A 19,601-nucleotide genomic window follows, 5' to 3' on the forward strand; every position below is an offset into this window, starting at 1 on the left:
TGTCCTGCACTCGCTCTCTGTTTCTTTCTCTCTGATTGTGGAATAAAAGTATGAACATGTGTTTATAAGTCACACTTGTGTTTGAATCCTGCAGCTTATCACACATTTGATTTCCATGTGTGACAACTGCAAGTGTCCAGAGTGAGGACAGACTGAGGGACCCACTGCTGCACATCATCTGATGATCCACCAGGACAAACTCAGCAGTGTGTGAGGAAGAGGAGGAGGAAGAGCCAGCAGCAGCTGACAGATGGAGAGAATAGACAGACCGTTCCCTGTTTGTGAAGGACTGCTAGAAAAGTTTAAAATAACTAATTGTCTGTCCTGAATCAGTCTTATTAGGTAATGTTCAAATAATTTTATCATTCCAGTGTTTTCAGTGTGGGAGAAAGTACTCAGGGCCTTCAAGTTACACACTATGAAAGGCAGCAACAAGTTTAATATTCAGAAACCTAAAGTATGTATCAGCAGCAGAATGGACCTAAAAACAAATGTTTGTTTCAGTTCTATGAAGCTTTGAGTGTTTTGGATCAGTAGCACTGCTGTGTTTGTTGCATCATATTGCTGTAATTGTTTATATGCTTTATATATTCTGAGGTAAGTTGATCTATAGTGTTACATCATATTCTATAAGGATGTTATGTGTTTGTAGACTTTCTGCCCAGTTTGACCCATTTAGTAGAAGCCAGCCTGTTTAAGGCTCTGATATCTATTCTGTATGACTGAAAGCAGTTATGACATGGTCTGATTTTCTCACCCAATAAAGGAATATTCAATATATCAGTCTACTCTTCATTTTATCAGAAACAGTTATCACAGCTTGTACATTTTCTTTTTATAAATATATGTAAGCAATGAGCCAAATTTAGTAATGCCAACATACTGAAGGAACAACATTTGTCTCTTATATATGATACACCTATATATGCACTGTCAAAGATACTTGTCTTTGAGTGAAGATTTAAGGTGATAAGACATATAAATAACTGAATCTGTACTGAAGCTCAGTATTTGAGAGTAGAAAAGTGCTATATAAGAATCAGTCCATTTACCATCTGCTCCAGGCCTAGTTTCACTGGTAATCTCAGCGTTATGGAAGTAAATCTGTTGGGCATCTTTCTTTGCCTTTAGACAATAATTCTGATGGCAAAAGAGCCAAACGGGACAGGCAAAAAAAAGAAAGAAAAAAGTGTTATGGAAGTATGGAAGTGTTTCCTATATCTGCTGTGATTAGAGTGACACAAGGAGACAAATGCAGAGAATGAGGATACAGTCTCAGGTAATGTGAGACGTGGGTTAAAATACCCGATCTAGTGAGGAGACACAAATCCCTTTGCAGCTGTATCACAAAAGGCACAGGGGGTAAATTCTTGCCAAATTAAAGTATCTGGAGCTTTTGATAACAAGAGAGCAGCCAAAAATATTTTTGATACACTATATTGTCAAAAATGTTCACTCACCCATTCAAATTATTGTATTCCTCGCTACATTTTTTCTCTAAGGCAGCCAAGGTCAAAAACCCTGCTGGAGCACAGACGCAGCAAGAAAAAAGGAGGGCTTGGAGGGTGGGTTTTTGTGTGTGTGTGTGTGTGTGTGTGTGTGTGTGTGTGTAGGTGGCTTCATTAATCCACTGTGCTTCTTCCACATGTTAAGTGTAAGAAAGTGCATTGTTTCTAAAAACATGCAAGTTCCTCCTCTGTAATGTGTCATTAAGTTTCTTCCATGGGAATAACTCTTCCTGCCTTAAAGAGTTTATTTTCTAAATGAGTATGCATGGATATATATGCAAATCCCTCCACTGCGTCTCCAACTCCATACATATTCACCATATCTCTGCCAAACACTAACTGTGTGCTACAGTAGGGTAAGTTGCACTGTGTGAGTAATTCACTAGACATGTCATAAACGGTTTCTAACAAAAGAATGGAGAATTTTTCAGGTTAACCAGTAAAACTCATTACCTCCCATCATGACATTTACAGGGAGTGCAGAATTATTAGGCAAGTTGTATTTTTGAGGAATAATTTTATTATTGAACAACAACCATGTTCTCAATGAACCCAAAAAACTCATTAATATCAAAGCTGAATGTTTTTGGAAATAGTTTTTAGTTTGTTTTTAGTTTTAGCTATTTTAGGGGGATATCTGTGTGTGCAGGTGACTATTACTGTGCATAATTATTAAGCAACTTAACAAAAAACAAATATATACCCATTTCAATTATTTATTTTTACCAGTGAAACCAATATAACATCTCCACATTCACAAATATACATTTCTGACATTCAAAAACAAAACAAAAACAAATCAGCGACCAATATAGCCACCTTTCTTTGCAAGGACACTCAAAAGCCTGCCATCCATGGATTCTGTCAGTGTTTTGATCTGTTCACCATCAACATTGCGTGCAGCAGCAACCACAGCCTCCCAGACACTGTTCAGAGAGGTGTACTGTTTTCCCTCCTTGTAAATCTCACATTTGATGATGGACCACAGGTTCTCAATGGGGTTCAGATCAGGTGAACGAGGTGGCCATGTCATTAGTTTTTCTTCTTTTATACCCTTTCTTGCCTGCCACGCTGTGGAGTACTTGGACGCGTGTGATGGAGCATTGTCCTGCATGAAAATCATGTTTTTCTTGAAGGATGCAGACTTCTTCCTGTACCACTGCTTGAAGAAGGTGTCTTCCAGAAACTGGCAGTAGGACTGGGAGTTGAGCTTGACTCCATCCTCAACCCGAAAAGGCCCCACAAGCTCATCTTTGATGATACCAGCCCAAACCAGTACTCCACCTCCACCTTGCTGGCGTCTGAGTCGGACTGGAGCTCTCTGCCCTTTACCAATCCAGCCACGGGCCCATCCATCTGGCCCATCAAGACTCACTCTCATTTCATCAGTCCATAAAACCTTAGAAAAACCAGTCTTGAGATATTTCTTGGCCCAGTCTTGACGTTTCAGCTTGTGTGTCTTGTTCAGTGGTGGTCGTCTTTCAGCCTTTCTTACCTTGGCCATGTCTCTGAGTATTGCACACCTTGTGCTTTTGGGCACTCCAGTGATGTTGCAGCTCTGAAATATGGCCAAACTGGTGGCAAGTGGCATCTTGGCAGCTGCACGCTTGACTTTTCTCAGTTCATGGGCAGTTATTTTGCGCTTTGGTTTTTCCACACGCTTCTTGCGACCCTGTTGACTATTTTGAATGAAACGCTTGATTGTTCGATGATCACGCTTCAGAAGCTTTGCAATTTTGAGACTGCTGCATCCCTCTGCAAGATATCTCACTATTTTTGACTTTTCTGAGCCTGTCAAGTCCTTCTTTTGACCCATTTTGCCAAAGGAAAGGACATTGCCTAATAATTATGCACACCTGATATAGGGTGTTGATGTCATTAGACCACACCCCTTTTCATTACAGAGATGCACATCACCTAATATGCTTAATTGGTAGTAGGCTTTCGAGCCTATACAGCTTGGAGTAAGACAACATGCATGAAGAGGATGATGTGGACAAAATACTCATTTGCCTAATAATTCTGCACTCCCTGTATTTAGTTAAAAAGCAGCAATAATGAGTTCAAGGATTTCAGCCATATACCAGGGTGGCATTGCCTGTGCTGTAGAGATCTTTGCATTCCTCCATGGATATGCCTCCGCAGGCCATCATGTTACCAGCAGCATAACCTCCTCCACGGCTTCTCCAGAAACTTTCATGTCTGTCATACGTGCTCAGAATGAATCATCAGTGAAAAGCACATGGCATCAGTGGTGGACGTGCCAATTCAGTATTCTGTGGCGAATGCGACACAAGGCAGTGAGCACAGGGCCCACAAGAGGACATTAGGCCCTCATGAAGTCAGTTTCTGATTTTTTGGTCTAAGATATTCACACCAGTGGCCTGCTGGAGGTAATTTTGTTGCTCTGAAAGTGCTCATCCTATTCCTCTTTGCACAAAAGAGCAGATATCAGTAACGTGATAGATGAGGACCTTCTACAGCTCAGCTACTCTAGCCCTCCTAGAGTAACCGCCTCTCCTAGAATCTCCTCCATGCTTTTGAGGCTGTGCTGGGAGACACAGCCAACTTTCTGCCAATGAAAGATAGTGATGTGCCATCTAGGAGAGGTTGGACTACCAACCTGGGTGGTGTCCAGGTACCGCCTCATGCTACCAGTAGTGACACTGACCCTAGGTACAGTAAATGCAAAACTAGTGGGGGAAAAAACAGCCAAAAATGATAGGGAGTGAAAAATGTCAGTGGGCTCCACCTGTAAAACCATTTATGTTTTGGGGGTTGTCTCCTTGTTGCCCCTCTAGTGCACCTGTTGAAACTGAAAAACGCCACTTTGTGCATCACTGTTTTAGGTACAGCTGTATATTAAATTAATAATACAGTATTTGGAGAGATAGAGATTCAAACAGTCCTAATACCACTCCAATGACAACATCAGTGACAGCTTTAAATCAGAGCATACACAGTAAAATAGTCCTATGCATGACTTTTCTATCATCTTTAGGGGAACACCTACTATTATCACCATGAAAAGATTGGGGTTAATGGCTCTGCAATCAGCCGGTGAATCTTACATGTTGCATGCTGTTCGTGTGGGTCTATAAGACAATGACTTATGCATGATTGTGTAATTCCTCGGTGGAATAGCTTCCGTGAGAGAATCACACTCTGTTCATCACTCACAATGACACGCACAATCCAGCAGGAGCAAGAAGACAGATGCTCCTTTGACTAACAAATGCAGCTGACAGTGAGGGAAGAGATAGCCACAAGGCTTATTCAGCAGGCTAATAAGTGGCAAACAGTCATGCAATACAAATCAAGCAGGTTGAAGGGCCAGTGTTTGGATCCCTCCGATTGCTTTATGTATAAATATGACATATATATGTCTATAAAATACTGATCCCAATGTCAGCTGCTTCCTTGCCACGAGGGGTCACCACAGCAGGCTGGTCTACATGTTTTATGTGGCAGATTTTTACAACAGATGCTCTTCTTGACATGGCCCCAAAGTGGCTTTGCAATTCTAGCTAAAACAGAACCAGTACCCCTTTTCTCACCACTCGAGGCAGTATTTAAACGCATGCATGGATACATCACTTAACTGTAAATATACATAATTTGAAATGTTGTGCACATTATCATAAATAAACATCTAATTATCTAATTAAAAATAGGCTTAGGCTGCTGGAGGACTGCATGATTTGGACTGGCAAACAAAGCTTTTGAGTAACATCTAATGCATACATGAATGTGCTATACACAAATGGAGACACATACAGACAAACCTCATTATATGTACCTAAATCTGCCATGCAAACAAATCTCCGGACAAAGTCACATGGGTACTCACATTCACTGTACTGCTGCAGCTGGCTAAACTCAGCCGGGCTCAGACACACCCAGCTACTGTCTCCCATGCTGCCTGAAGCCAGGGGCTGAGCTCTTGGTGTCAGTCCACGAGTGCTGCAGTGGGAACTGATGGCTATCCTTCGGTCACGTTGTGTAAAAAGACTGAGAAGAAGAGGTTTTGGGATGTCATCGCTCCTACTTTACGAGAACCATAGGAGGGCAAGCTGAAAAAACTGAGGCCACATGAACAGTGGGGGAGGGAAGACGATGTTTATATTTCCCTCCCTGGATATTTAATTTGTCCCTTTGAATCACAAAATAAAATAGCATAGGATTTTAGTCTACTCGATCCAGTTCAGCCCCTGAAGCAATGAGACCAATGGGAAGTCTGTCCACAAAGGCTGCTAACTGATCCTGATCACCGGAAGATGGCACAAGTTTTCTCAGCATGCCCACATCAAAAATCCCTTTTTTGTCCTGGAGAAAGAGAGAGGGAGAGGAAAAAGAGAGAAAAGAGAAACAAATTTATTGAGTTGATCATCAGGCTTCTCTGATTCGATATGAAATATGTAGATAGCCTCATGTTAGCAGGCACAACGGAGAAATGAATGGGAGGAGGAAAAGAAGCAACAAGTATGAACAAAAAACGATTTATAAAAGTGAGGGGCGGACAGCTGAGGGAAATGCTGCAAAATTAAACCACCAGTCTGCCTTTAAAGTTTCCTATTTGTGACAAATGTATTACTTTTCTACAGCTGACCTGGGAAATTTGAAACGATGCAGATACATTTTTGGAGCCTTTTGTCTTCTGAACATTTCCCGTGGGAAATACATTGTAAGTGCACGACAAGAAAAGTCCCTGTAGACTCAAGCAGCTCATTTTTTAATGCTGGAATCATATTGTTAACATTATGTTTGCAAAGCTCTGCCCAACCTGAGCTTTGTTGTTTTGTCGCATTACAGTTGTTATTATATACTAGTATAGCCATTTAATACAGAATCATTTGCTCTGTGATTTTCAGCATGATGACAATTAAACTACTAAAATGGATATATGTGACGTGATAGTGCAATTTGTGTACAACTGAACAACACCATGGTCTTATTTAAATGGTTCACTTGCTGATAATCAACTAGTTCCACTTCTTAGTGTTCACTACTTCAGCACTGGACCTGCTATAAACGTGGTTTTCATCCCCTATGACCTGCAGCATGTTTGTAACAGGGTTTTGGTCACTTTAGACCTAACCCCGGATTTTGAAGCTATTTTCATAGCAATTTTATTGTTCCATAAGTCTAAAAATTATGATTGGTACTTGTGTAAAACTGCATGTGCTCTAAGGTAGTGATTTAAAACATTTTTAACATTAAAAGAGCTGGCATATGAGCCCTTCTTAAAGTAAATGGTAAATGGAAAGGTTCTTAGATAGCGCTTTTCTACTCTCACTGAGCACTTAAAGCACTCAATACAACTCATGCATTCACCCATTCACACAAGCACTTTATCGAAGGTTTTTTTGAGTAGGTGACCCGCTCTACTACCTGAGCTACAGCCACCCCAAAAGCTTTCTATTTCTTCTAGTGGCCACAGATAGTATAGCAAAAAAAAACAAAAACAAAAAACAGTTCTATTTGTTTACTCCTTTTTTAGCATCTTGTTTTTATTTCATGTGTATTTTATTAATGTTAATAGTAACATTAGAAAGCACAGGTGTGTTCTGTAACATCAACGATGGCTGCATTCCACTTAGTCCACTAGAATGGCGTACAGCCACCTCTGCTTTCTATCATACTTTCATAAAGTCTGCTGAGAAAAAGTCTTTTCACTGATGGAACCATCTGAAACTTTACCAGAAGCTCAAAGCACGAGGTAAAACTTGGAGGTTTCCAGTGTAAAAGTGTAAAAAACAAAAGGAGATATTATCCATCTTGGCTCCTGGAAGAATCTGTGCTTGTGCTTTTTGTGTAAATTAGAAATGAGAGGATTTATTTGACTGATGTTGGAGTACACGTAGTTCCAAAAGAGAAGAGATAAAAGCACGGGTGACTAACTCTAATTTACCGAGGGAATAACAAGAGCTTATTTTTAGAAATGATTCTCAACTGGATGAAATATGGCTAGAAAACGGTTGTTATTTGTAACCCTTCAAAGCTCTGATTAGCATAAAAGCACTTGGGATTCTAGCCATTGCTTCACATCTGAGCCAGTTGGAGACACCGTGAACTACTGAGAGAGAATGCACTCGGAATTACTATAGTATTTGGACTTTAGGGTGCTAAACATTTACTACACGGGTAATGCTCAAGTCAAACAACAGAGGTAAAAATGTATAGTTAAATAACATAAAAATACAGCTCAGCACAGCTGTGTTTTGATGTTATTCACTTGTTTATATCAAAACAATAGTTACACTGTAAATATGTCACTGATGTGATTTGTATGCTGTATGCTCTCACACAATTCTTGTGTGTGTGTAATGTCACTAAAAACCTCCCTGTTATTGCTTTGGTCTGAGTTGCCATCAAAGCCAGGACTGAGGAAACATGCGTAAGCTAAACATATATATATATATGATTTATGCATGTTTACTTAGCTAAATTGGGGCGACCGTGGCTCAGGGGGTTGGTAATCGCATCTGTAACCGGAAGGTCGCCGGTTCGATCCCTGGGCTCTCTGTCCTGGTCATTGTGTCCTTGGGCAAGACACTTTACCCTACTTGCCTACTGGTGTTGGCCAGAGGGGCCGATGGCGCGATATGGCAGCCTCGCTTCTGTCAGTCTGCCCCAGGGCAGCTGTGGCTACAACCGTAGCTTGCCTCCAGCAGTGTGTGAATGTGAGAGTGAATGAATAGTGGTATTGTAAAGTGCTTTGGGTGCCTTGAAAAGCGCTATATAAATCCAATCCATTATTATTCATTATTAAATGTAGTTTTTATCTTATCTAAATTTATAGCGAGCATAATTACCAAATCATAGATGAAAACATAAATGTAATGTAGGATTGCAACACATAGGCTACTGGTTTTGGAATTTAGCTGTTTCATGTCTGTATTTGCATTTTTGTGAATGAGTCAGTGCTAAAAGACTGATTTGATTAGTAACCCAGTGACTCTAAATAGCAGAGCTTTTACAGTTTAAACCCAGCTTCTTTGTAGATAATGTAATAGTCATGCATCATTAAACTGCATACATGGCACGCCTAATGAATTTCAGAAAACTTGACCTCAAATCTTGATCTTGATCTTGAGGTCACCAGGCTTTGAATTAGTCCTGGAAAATTACATTTCACCTCTTTCTCAAGTTATTGTGTTCACAAGATTTTCAGAAAACATGACTTTGGACCTTGATCTTGAGGTCAAGATCACTGAGATTTGAACTTACCAAAGATTTTCAGTAGATGCACCTGTGGTATCGATTTAAAACTCCAATGTGGTCTTGTGTTCGCAAACATAAAAATGCAAATGTTCATCATGTATTCCCTGCTGTTGCAACCAAGTGAAATATCACTGAAACATAATAGTTTTTGTCAATAATCACCTTATAGCAATACTGTGAGTCAGTACTCTATTTTCTTTATATATTTTATACATTCCTTTATCTAAATATTTAAACATTAAATTACAGGGTAAAAATACAAAATAAATAGCTAAACACCAGAAATGATATAACCAGAAATTATTATAAACACACCACAAAATAAAAATGTGACATGCACTGTATGTATGTATATTATAATATTCAGGATACTTAAAAGTTTGCACTGAAAATCAAACAGTCAAACATTTATTCGTATGAATATTTGCTTTGCTGCCCTTTATATTACCTTATCTTAGTTCTGTGTTTCAGTCAGAAATACCTTCTGCCAAAAAGCCCTAAAGGAATACTTCCCAGCAAAAATCCAGTGGGCATAACCTGCACCCCCAGCACTACATAGTGTATACTTTAAACACCTCTGCTGCTTTTAGGAGGTTTTGTTTGCAGAAGCAACACAAGGCCTTTTTAATTTCGCTCGGGTTTTACAGAAAGGACTCTTCAGTCCAAACATTATCACAGGGAAACTGTGTCATGCTTTATTCCTTAATATTCTCCCTTCGTCCTCTATCAGGTGCTCGCCTCACTCCCGGACTACATGCGAAAACAGCCAGCAGCATGCTGTAACAGGCTGTGCATGTTTACTGATGTTACTAATGGGAAGGGAACAAAGGGGAGGTCTATATGTACATGCTGTGAATCCATGACTGAAAGACAGAGCACGTGCAGATCAAGGGTAGTGGGCCTCCCCCTCTGAGCAGAGAGGGATTCTGTTTTGCTCATGAGGTTGCCTGGCAACTGTGACGTAACAGGAGTACATGACAAAGAGAGGCAAAGAGGGAAACAGGAATCACTATGGCTGCTATGACCAGATGTAACTACATGCCATGGATCGATACTGCACATGAACATATAAACCATGCAGATTGTTTACTGAACCACAAAATATCTTCAAGGATTGGTTTAACTAGTGCCTAGTCAGTCTAACTGCTAGGTGCTGATAAATACTAGTAGACAATAATTACTACTGTGTCTGTAATATAATATTAAGCAATTGTAAGATTGACCTATATTTTAAGGGTATATGCCTAAATTAGGCATAAACTGAGGTTGCTCCCTCTGCACTGCTGCTACGAAAACAAAAGTGCCAACCGTCCAAAAATATTTTCATCTCTCCTTCTTTCTTTGGCTTGTACATTTTCTCCGGTCTTGTTTGTGTTTCTTAGTTATTCCATTAACTTTTCCCTTTCTTGTTCCAACTACTTTTAGTGCTTTTAGTTTTCTGCTTTCCTGCCTTACATAAATTAGTTAACTCTACCTGGAAATACCAGCGTAATTCTGCTTTTTATTATGTTACTGTGAATGTTTTTAGTGATTTTGAACATTAACGTGAAGCAATCAAATAACAACAAAAGAAACAATGAAGTGAGTTCACCAGTGGGAAGACGCGGTGCACTAGATGGTGGAAAATCGATTGAAAAGTAAAAGGAAAGTGACATGTCCAGCGGACTACTTGAAGGATACCAGTCTGTGTATTATGCAGAATAAAGAACATCAGAGTGCTTGTTTATTAAAGTTAGCTTGATAATGGTAATTAATTGCTCCACAGTTGGATTTTGAATGGATAAAATTCTGCTGGACTGAAGTGTCTTTGGGCTTGTTTTGGCAGTTAAAACTAGCTTTCATAACTACTGTTACCACTGTATACCCTGAAAACATATTTTATTCCATTTAAAAGTAAAAACTTAAAAAAAAATGAATGTGTTTTCTGTTTTACAGAAGTTGACAGAGTGAATGCAGTTTGGGCCACCAGGTGTTTACAACTGGTAAACCATATGCAAATAATGAGCAGAGGCAACTTTACATGAAGCTTGTTGTTGCCATACTGGCTGGTTAAATGACCATTATATCTCAGCAAAGACTTTCAATACTGTTTGTGGGTGCAAATAAAAAATTAAAAAAAGAAATTAATGAATTTTACAAACTTTTGTTTGTAAAAAATTATTTTTAACAAATTAACAAAATGCAATGAAATTTAATGATTCAACATCAGCTGGACTTTTAAGAAAAAAATCCATAAGACAAGGACACAAAAAGCTAATGTTGCATAAGTATCAATAAAAAAGCCAGTCAAACCTCGGTGGAGTTATGGGATTTAGATCTTCATAGCAACAATTGGTCTTTTCACTCAGAGGTTTTTAATTCACAAAGTGACCTAACATACCTAGTGTAAAATCAGGAAATATACTAGGATGTGAGAGTAACGTCAGTCTTTGTATATGCCTCTCTCTCAGAGAGTGATATATATATTTTTATGAAATAAAGCAAGTATTCCTGAGTCCCTCCAGTCTTTAAATTCATTCTCAATAAGCCAGTCAAAACAGAGCTGAGCTGTATGAGCCTCCGCATTAAAACTGTTGCCTGTGGTTTTAAAATGCGACGGTGACTCATAGAGCTTTGCAAAGAAAAATAGAAGGGTTATTTACACCTCCATGCACATTATGTTCATTCTGCATGCCGGAAAAAGCAATAGCACCTTTACCAGATACATAGTTTTTTAAGTTGCATTTAGGTGGCAGACAACAAAAAGGCATTGTAGTGAAACAGGTCATCTTACACGTGGTCACCAGAGTAGGCCCATAAAGTACCATCGAAAGATGGCAGGGAAGACATACGAATGAGACATCACCACCATGGAGGTTCAGCAGGTTATCTAAGGTCACCAGAGCAGCTGTAGAGCCCCTGGAGGGACACCCTGCATGGGTTTTGGGTCTGACAAATGCACACATCCACAGACGTCTCTTTCCTTTCCTCCAGTAATTTTTGGCTAGTAAGGATCAAGCTTTGTTACACTGGCTTTGTTTTCCTGATTTGCCGTATCGCCTTGTTGTTTTCCATGTGGTTTGAGACTTGTTTATTGTTCGTATGCTACATGTTAGCTACTGTAGAATAGCAGCCTTTGACACTGTTGCCAGGTTGGTGGCACTTTAATTTGGAAGAGGCAAATATGCATGTAAACATTTAATGCTTTTAGAGTTGCATATAATTACTGTATGTCACTGCTCTGTTTATTTACACTTACAGCAGCTCTTCTGTCACTGTGGTGCTACAAAAGGTCCACCAAAACTTATGGATGTGTTTTAAAGAATAGCACAGCACTTCAGGATGTTTGGACATATGTGTGTAAGCTACATTATCATAAAATGAAAGGAACCACCCTTTAAAGCCGCATGAGGATCGCAAACTCTGCACAAACCACAATGCGTGGGTGGTGAGACTGAACCAAAACAGTGAAGTTGTGGGCTGGACAGCTTAACAGTGAGCGGAAACTCACTATAAAGCTCAGTGAAACCAAAAGCAGCAGATATAAGAGATGATTCATTGTAAATTCAGCACTACAAGCAACATCTTCCATAATAGACTTATTTTGGTATTAGTAAAGAAATTTTCCCTATATCAAACAAATTTGTCAGCCTGCTGCACTGCATTTTTCAACTGACAGTCTGTGGTTGACAACAGTTATCTTTAGAACAGACCAGCTAGAGAGCAACATCTCCACACTGTTCTGACGTAAAGAGGTTTTAAGAGTTGAGACAAATCCACTTACTCATTGGCATGGAGACAGTCAATAATAGCTGGTTTAAAGTTATTGATCACAATATTTTACATAATGAAAACAAAGACTATAACATGTCCTCTTTAGGTCAAAATATGGTTAATTATCAAACTTAGAGATCCGTCCACAGTTGAACGTCAGACTGGCTGTCTGACGTTAAACTGTCCCTTACAACTTTGTTTGTTTTGGTGCCTTTTGGAACATTTTTGAAGGAATTGTGTAACAAATAATGTGACTTACTCCGTGGTGCAACCCATCCAAGCAGTTTGTGAGTGCGAGTGAGTGAAATTCTAGTATTTTATTAGTCTGTTACTTATCATGTTTGCTAGCGTTGGGAACCTCTATGGTTTAAACATATAATAGTTTCATTTATTTCTTTGAATGACAAAATAAAGACAAGAAATACAGTCATCCAAATTTCCTCGACTAAAACTATGATAGCAGAAAGTTGAATATGTGCCATTTTATTACCGTTCAATCTGAACCTACGTACCACTCCGGTCTGATGTCTCAGCATTCACTAGCAGGACATGTTGCAAGATATTAAGCATGTGGAGAGAGAAGCACTGCCAAATTAGGATAGTGATGATGAGTTCAGTGATACGACAGAAGAAGGAAGGGAGTGTAAACAGGGACATGATTATGTGCAGAGAGGACTAAATGGAGATGAGTCTGCAGGATAAAAGCAGAAGGTTGATTCATAGTCCAGTCATCAGAATTCCAACTAAGAAATTGTGAGGCAATGCACTTCAGTGTAAAACTGGAAGCCAAATGCCATGCAGCATGCTTCTGACGTCCCCACTGTAGAGGGCTAAACAGGATACTGTGGACTGGGAAGGCCCCTTCTACAGGAAGAGTGTTTTGATAGCTGAAGCTATGTTCTGAGACAAAGTATTTTTCCCTGTCCGCTGCAGGAAGCCATAGGACTGTGTGACCATATGATTAAATGGATAGAGACAGCAGCTTTTTTCTGTGTCAAACATCAGTCACTTACAGCACTGAGATAATCTTCATGATCCAAGCACTTCTAAATATAGACATCCTGTCATAACTGGGTCGGTAGATTACCAAAACACTTTAGAAACCTCACATTCTAGCTCCAGTTCACACCTGCATTATGTAGTAGCTCATACTGCAATGCTGCATGAAACAAAGGCAGACAAAGCCTATGTTTCACTGAACTGAGGATTGAGTGTTTTTGGTGCAATTCATTTCTTTTACTCTAAAACTGTATTTTTCCTCAGATCTACTCTGACACAAGAGCTCAGCTTATATATCAGTAGACACACTTGAATTCAACTTGTTTGTGAATGTTTATAATGGGGAAACGTTTATCATTTCCACCCACAACAGAAAGCCCTACCATTTGACAGCCTTTAAACCCCACCCAGTGAGTGAGAAAGTGAGAAAGAGAAGGTGATCTCGAAGACTGAACCACGTGAAATTTAAATGAATTTATGTGTAAGTTCAATACGGAAGATGTGTAATCACTCTTCTGCCTGCTTTTCTAAGTGTCCAGCTGCTTTTCTGCTCTTTACAGGACTATTGCCTTCTCACACTGTCAGTCTCAATACTGGCATCATTACTCTAGTCCAGTCATCTTCCAATATAACCCACCTCATCCCCAGCTCCACCTCAGTCACCTCAGCCAGAGCTCTAGTCAAGCCTCAGTCCTCATCTTCACCACCACCAGCATCTAGACTGCAGGGGGTCCTGTTCTAAATCGCATCAGTCCTGGGATTCCCGATCTGCCATGATGTGTGATCAGAGTCTAATTGCCACATTTATTTCTCAATCTCAATAAATAATGCTAAATTCTTCCAAGTGATCTCTCCTTATTGGACTAATTTCCACATGGAAATTACCAAGCCTGGCTCACACAGATGAAACCCACACTCCAAGTGCTCAAAGGTTACAAACGCAACCCCTGTGGGTGTTACAGAAAGACCAAATTACTGCAACAGGAGGGCTGTCATCATTAGCAAGCACGTTTTTATTTATACAGTCAGCTGAACTTTTTACCCATAAGCATCGTGTGTGTCCTGTACATATTCATTCACCTATCCAAATCATCATGCTCCAATCACTTCCATGCCACAGGTGTGTCAGCATGCAGACTGCTTCTAAAAACCTTTTGCAAAAGAATGAATTGCTCTTAGGAGCCACTGAATTCTAGTTTGGTACTGTGATAGGGTGCCGAATGTTTAACAAATTCATTAAAGAAATTTCCTTGTTACTAAATATTCCACAGTCAACTGTTATCGGTATTATAACAAACTGGAACTGATTGGGAATGACAGCAAGTCAGCCACAAAGTGGTAGGCCGTGTAACATTACAGAGAAGGGTCAGCAGATGTGTGGAGTTTGCATGTTCTCCCCGTGTTTGCGTGGGTTCCCTCCGGGTACTCCGGCTTCCTCCCACCGTCCAAAGACATGCAGCTTGTGGGGATAGGTTAATTGGATAATCCAAATTGTCACTGAGTGCGAATGGTTGTCTGTCCCTGTGTGTTAGCCCTGCGACAGACTGGCGACCTGTCCAGGGTGTACCCTGCCTCTCGCCCTATGACAGCTGGGATAGGCTCCAGCGCCCCCCGCGACCCTGAAAAGGACAAGCGGAAGCGAATGGATGGATGGATGGATGGTCAGCAGATGCTGAGGTGCATAGTGCATCTTTCATGTAGTGCATCTATGCCACCTGAGCACTCAAACCACTTTATATTTTTTGTAGAAGCAATCACTACAGACCTCCAAACCTCATGTGGTCTTCACATTAGCTCAAGAACAGAGCTAAAGAGCTTCATGGTTTTGGCTCCGATGGCCGAGCAGCTGCATCTAAGTTTTACATCAACGGGCACAATTGAAACCGTCAGATTCAGTGTAAAGCATGCTGCTACTGGACTCTAGCTGGTAATATGATAGATGAGTCTGGGTTTGACAGTGGCCAGCAGAACGTGACTTGTCTGACTGCATTGTGCAGTGTAAAGTTAAGTGAAGGGGGGTTATGGTGTGGGGCTGTTTTTTAGGAGTCTCGTTCCATTTTGGACAACTTCATGCTCTCAACTTTGTGGAGATGGCCCCTTCCTGTTTCAACATGACTGCGCACCAGTGCACAAAACAAGTTCCATAAAGACATGGAGGAGCGAGTTTGGTGTGGAAGAACTTGACTGGCGTGCACAGACTCCTGACCTCAACACAACAGAACACCTTTGGAATGAATTAGAGCAGAAATTGCAAGCCAGGCCTTCTCATCCAAAATCAGTGTCTGACCTCACAAATGTGCTTCCGGAAGAATGGTCAAAAATTTCCATAAACATTTTCCTAAATCTTATGGAAAGCCTTCCCAGAAGGGTTGAAACTGTTATAGCTACAAAGAGTGGGCCGACATATTAAACCCCATGGATAAAGACTGGGATGGTACTCTTATTTTAATCAGTGTTTCAAACTTAAATATGATCAATCTATCTCTATTAATGGGCTACGTACCACAAGCTGGCAGTAATTGAAATCCTAAATAATAATTTGATACTGATGACCATAATTTTTTATTACTAGACCGTGGTTGTAGGTATTAAAGGTACAGTACTGCAGTGCTTTGAATCATATCTATCTAGTAGTCTCCAATTTGTTCATGGAAATGGAGATTCCATTTTACACAGTCAGGTTCCCCAAGTTCTGTGCTACGATCTATTCTGATTGTGATTGAATTATACATCCACCTTCCAATGACACTGCCTAAAAAAAGAAATAAAAAAAAATTACATAAAGCCTTTAGCATGCATTTTCTCCACGATGCAGATGATACCCAACTTTCTAACCATGAAGCCAGATCAGTAAGTTAAACTATGTCTTAAAGACTTAAAGACCTGGATGACCTCTAATTTCCTGCTTCTAAGTTCAAATAAAAATGAAGTGATTGTACTCAGCCTTAAAAATATAGTGTCTTATTTTTGTGTTTATATTCTATTTACCCTTTATTTGTACAGGTGGTCCCATTGAGTGTGTAACTCTGGATGGTTAGACAGGAAGGAATCTTGGAGTCATTTTTGAACAGGATATGTCCTTCAATGCGCGTATTAAACATATATGTTTAATATTTGTAATAGCCTTAAAATGAGAAACATCCTGTCTCAGAGTGATACTGAAAAACTATTCATGCATTTATAACTTCTAGCTGGACTTAATCCTTAATTATGAGGATGTTCTAAAACCTCTGAAAAGCCTTCAGTTGATCCAAAATGCTGCAGTAACAGTACTGACAGGGACTAGAAAAAGAGACCATATTTCACCTATACCAGCTTCTCTTTACTGGCTCCCTGTCAAATCCAAAATCAAATTTAAAATCCTTCTCATCACATGCAAGGTCTTGAATAATCAGGCCCCAGACCTCATAGTACTGTATCACCCCGAGAGAGCACTTTGCTTTCAGACTGCTGGTTTAATTGTGGTCTCTGGTATGTAAAGGTAAACTGGGAGGCAGAGCCTTCAGCTTTAAGGTCCCTCTTCTGTGGAGCCATCTTACAGTTTGGATTCAGCAGACAGACACCCTCTCTACTTTTAAGAATAGGCTTAATCCTATCCTCTTTGACAAAGCATGTACGAAGAAAGTTTTTCCTTCCCACAGTCGTCAAAGCACTTACTAATAGGGGGTCATCTGATTGTTGGGGGTTTCTCTGTTTTCTCTGTATTATTATACAATCTTTACCTTACAATATAAAGTCTTTTGGAGGCAACGATTGTTGGGATCTGGTGATATATGAATAGAAATGAACTGAATTGAAATTTTGGCAATATAGTACATACAATTTCTAGATTTGAAGTTTTACTGCCAGTCAAATAAGCCTTTAAAATCTTTAAAGAAAACACCTTGTCTTCAGTCACTAAATAACATAACTGAGAAAAACATGTCATTTAACTTGTCATAAGCAACCAGTCACAGGTCACAATAGGTAAGTTGACAGGTGTTACATTTTAAATGAAGTCTACACTACACTCATTTAATGGTTGTTCTTTATTTTCATGACTATTTAAATTTTAGATTCTCACTGAATGCATTAAAACTATGAATGAACACATATGGAATTATGTTGTAAAGTGTAAAATAACTCAAAACATGTTGTATATTCTTTAAAATAGCCAACCTTTGCTTGATGACTGCTCTGGTGACTACTATTGGTAGTCACCTAAAATGGTTTTCCACAGTCTTGAAGGAGTTCCCAGAGATGCTGAGCACTTGTTGGCCATATTGCCTTTACGCTGTGGTCCATCTCATCCCAAACCATCTCCACTGGGTTGAGTTCAGGTGACTAAGCCATTTGGCGCAGCACTCCATCACTCTCCTTCTTGGTCAAATAGCCCTTACACAACCTGGAGGTGTGTTTGGGGTCATTGTACTGTTGGAAAATGAATGATGGTCCAACTAAACGCAAATTGGATGGCATGGCATGACGCTGTAGTATGCTGTGGTAGCCATGCTGGTTTAGTGTGCCTTCAATTTTGAGGCAAGACACCATCACACCTCCTCCTTGCATGTAGAGACCATCCATTCACTTTTTCTGTGTCGCACAAAGACATCAAAGGAATGTATGTGTGCAACATTTGACAAAGAATGATACATTATGTAAATGTGCGTGTGAATGAGGCTTGCCGTAGAGTAGAAAAGCACTATATAAGTATCACTTCATTTACCATTTAATTACTAAAACACATAAACAAAATTAGCCTGATATCATGATTAAACTAGTTACATCTTGACTCACATCTAGAGCCAGCCTGCATGTGCTCTGACTCAGCAGGGACCATATAAAATGCAATAAATTGAGAATAATTAATTGAAAGCAACTCACAACCTCCGAAAGCCTGACTACATTATATTAATAAAATATATTTTAAAAGAACATCTGGTGCCGGATTTTTGTGTTTTCCTCTAAATAAAAGACAATTACACAAATTGGTGACTAAAAATTCACCATAATAGAGAAAATTAAGTCCTTGGACCCCACTTTCTGTGCCCCCCGACAATGCTCGATTGAAACCCGTGCCCAGTCCTGCAGCATGACAGTGAGGAACCAAGCAGTCACATTCATGCTACAGGACTGGGCACAGGTTTCAGTCGAGCACTGCACACCTGCAGCAGCTCATATCTGCTGTTCAATTTGCATTTTCCTGTGTGGGTGTGTTTGTGTGTGTCTCAAATGCACATCATCAGCGCTGTCTGCACATTCAGAGCTTTCACTAAAAGAAGGAACTCTAACAGCAAGTGCACGTGGGCTGAGGTTTAATTCTTTCACCCTTGAGATGAAGTGGGGCCAGTTCTTCAGCATTAGTCACCAAAGCACTTGAATCACTTCAGTCACCTGAATCCTATGGCAGGTTTCCTCTGCTTTGATCAGACAAATTAGTGTCTCTAATGGCTCATTAGGCTTCTTGAAGTGGTCTAAGATGTTAGGGAAGATGCTTAAAGTACTTGAACACTAGAGAAGGGGCTTCAAGAGGACTGACTGATAAATGCAAATGACATTAAAGTGTTTTTTAGATAGAAGAGCACTCGGGAAGAATACCGTTAACTCCCTATTAAAATGGCCTGTATTTGTATAGCGCTTTACTAGTCCCTAAAGACCCCAAAGCGCTTTACACATCCAGTCGTCCACCCATCCACACACAGGTGCCCTGGGGCACACTGACAGAGGCGAGGCTGCCGGACACTGGCGCCACCAGGCCCTCTGACCACCACCAGTAGGCAACGGGTGAAGTGTCTTGCCCAAGGACACAACGACCGAGACTGTCCAAGCTGGGGCTCGAACTGGCAACCTTCCGATTACAAGGCGAACTCCCAACTCTTGAGCCACGATCTCTTCTCTTCTTTTAAACTATGTAATAGTTTAAAAGAAAGTTATCCAAGATTCCCCCAAATTTAAATTCTTAAATGGATTAAATGGATAGAGACAGCAACCTTTGTGTCAAACATCAGTCACTTATAGCAAACTTTTTTAACAATTATATTTATATTTACAGAAACATGGTAATCAGAATATTTTCTGTTAGGCCAAGTCCTCATAGTGCTACAGTGTAGCTGTGGAACTATTATTATTATACTATTA

The 19,601-nt window shown here is 40.0% G+C and overlaps 1 protein-coding gene across 5 annotated transcripts in view; it reads right to left on the reverse strand.

Annotated features, from left to right (window-relative positions):
* The window catches only part of dgkg (diacylglycerol kinase, gamma), a 159,913-nt gene that overhangs the window by 130,146 nt on the left and 10,166 nt on the right, over window positions 1-19,601 (reverse strand). For all 5 annotated transcript variants that reach the window (XM_086268002.1, XM_086268001.1, XM_086268004.1 and 2 more), the window contains exon 2: window positions 5,359-5,834. In XM_086268002.1, coding sequence (XP_086124128.1) covers window positions 5,359-5,425 — 67 coding nt within the window. In that variant the 5' untranslated portion in view covers window positions 5,426-5,834. The remainder of the gene's footprint in view (window positions 1-5,358; window positions 5,835-19,601) is intronic.

Source organism: Aulonocara sp. 'chitande type north' Nkhata Bay, linkage group LG16 (assembly GCF_057382095.1).
Source record: "Aulonocara sp. 'chitande type north' Nkhata Bay isolate Kocher_YH1m ecotype deep benthic linkage group LG16, A_spYH_male_GT1.1, whole genome shotgun sequence".
NCBI lineage: Eukaryota > Metazoa > Chordata > Actinopteri > Cichliformes > Cichlidae > Aulonocara > Aulonocara sp. 'chitande type north' Nkhata Bay.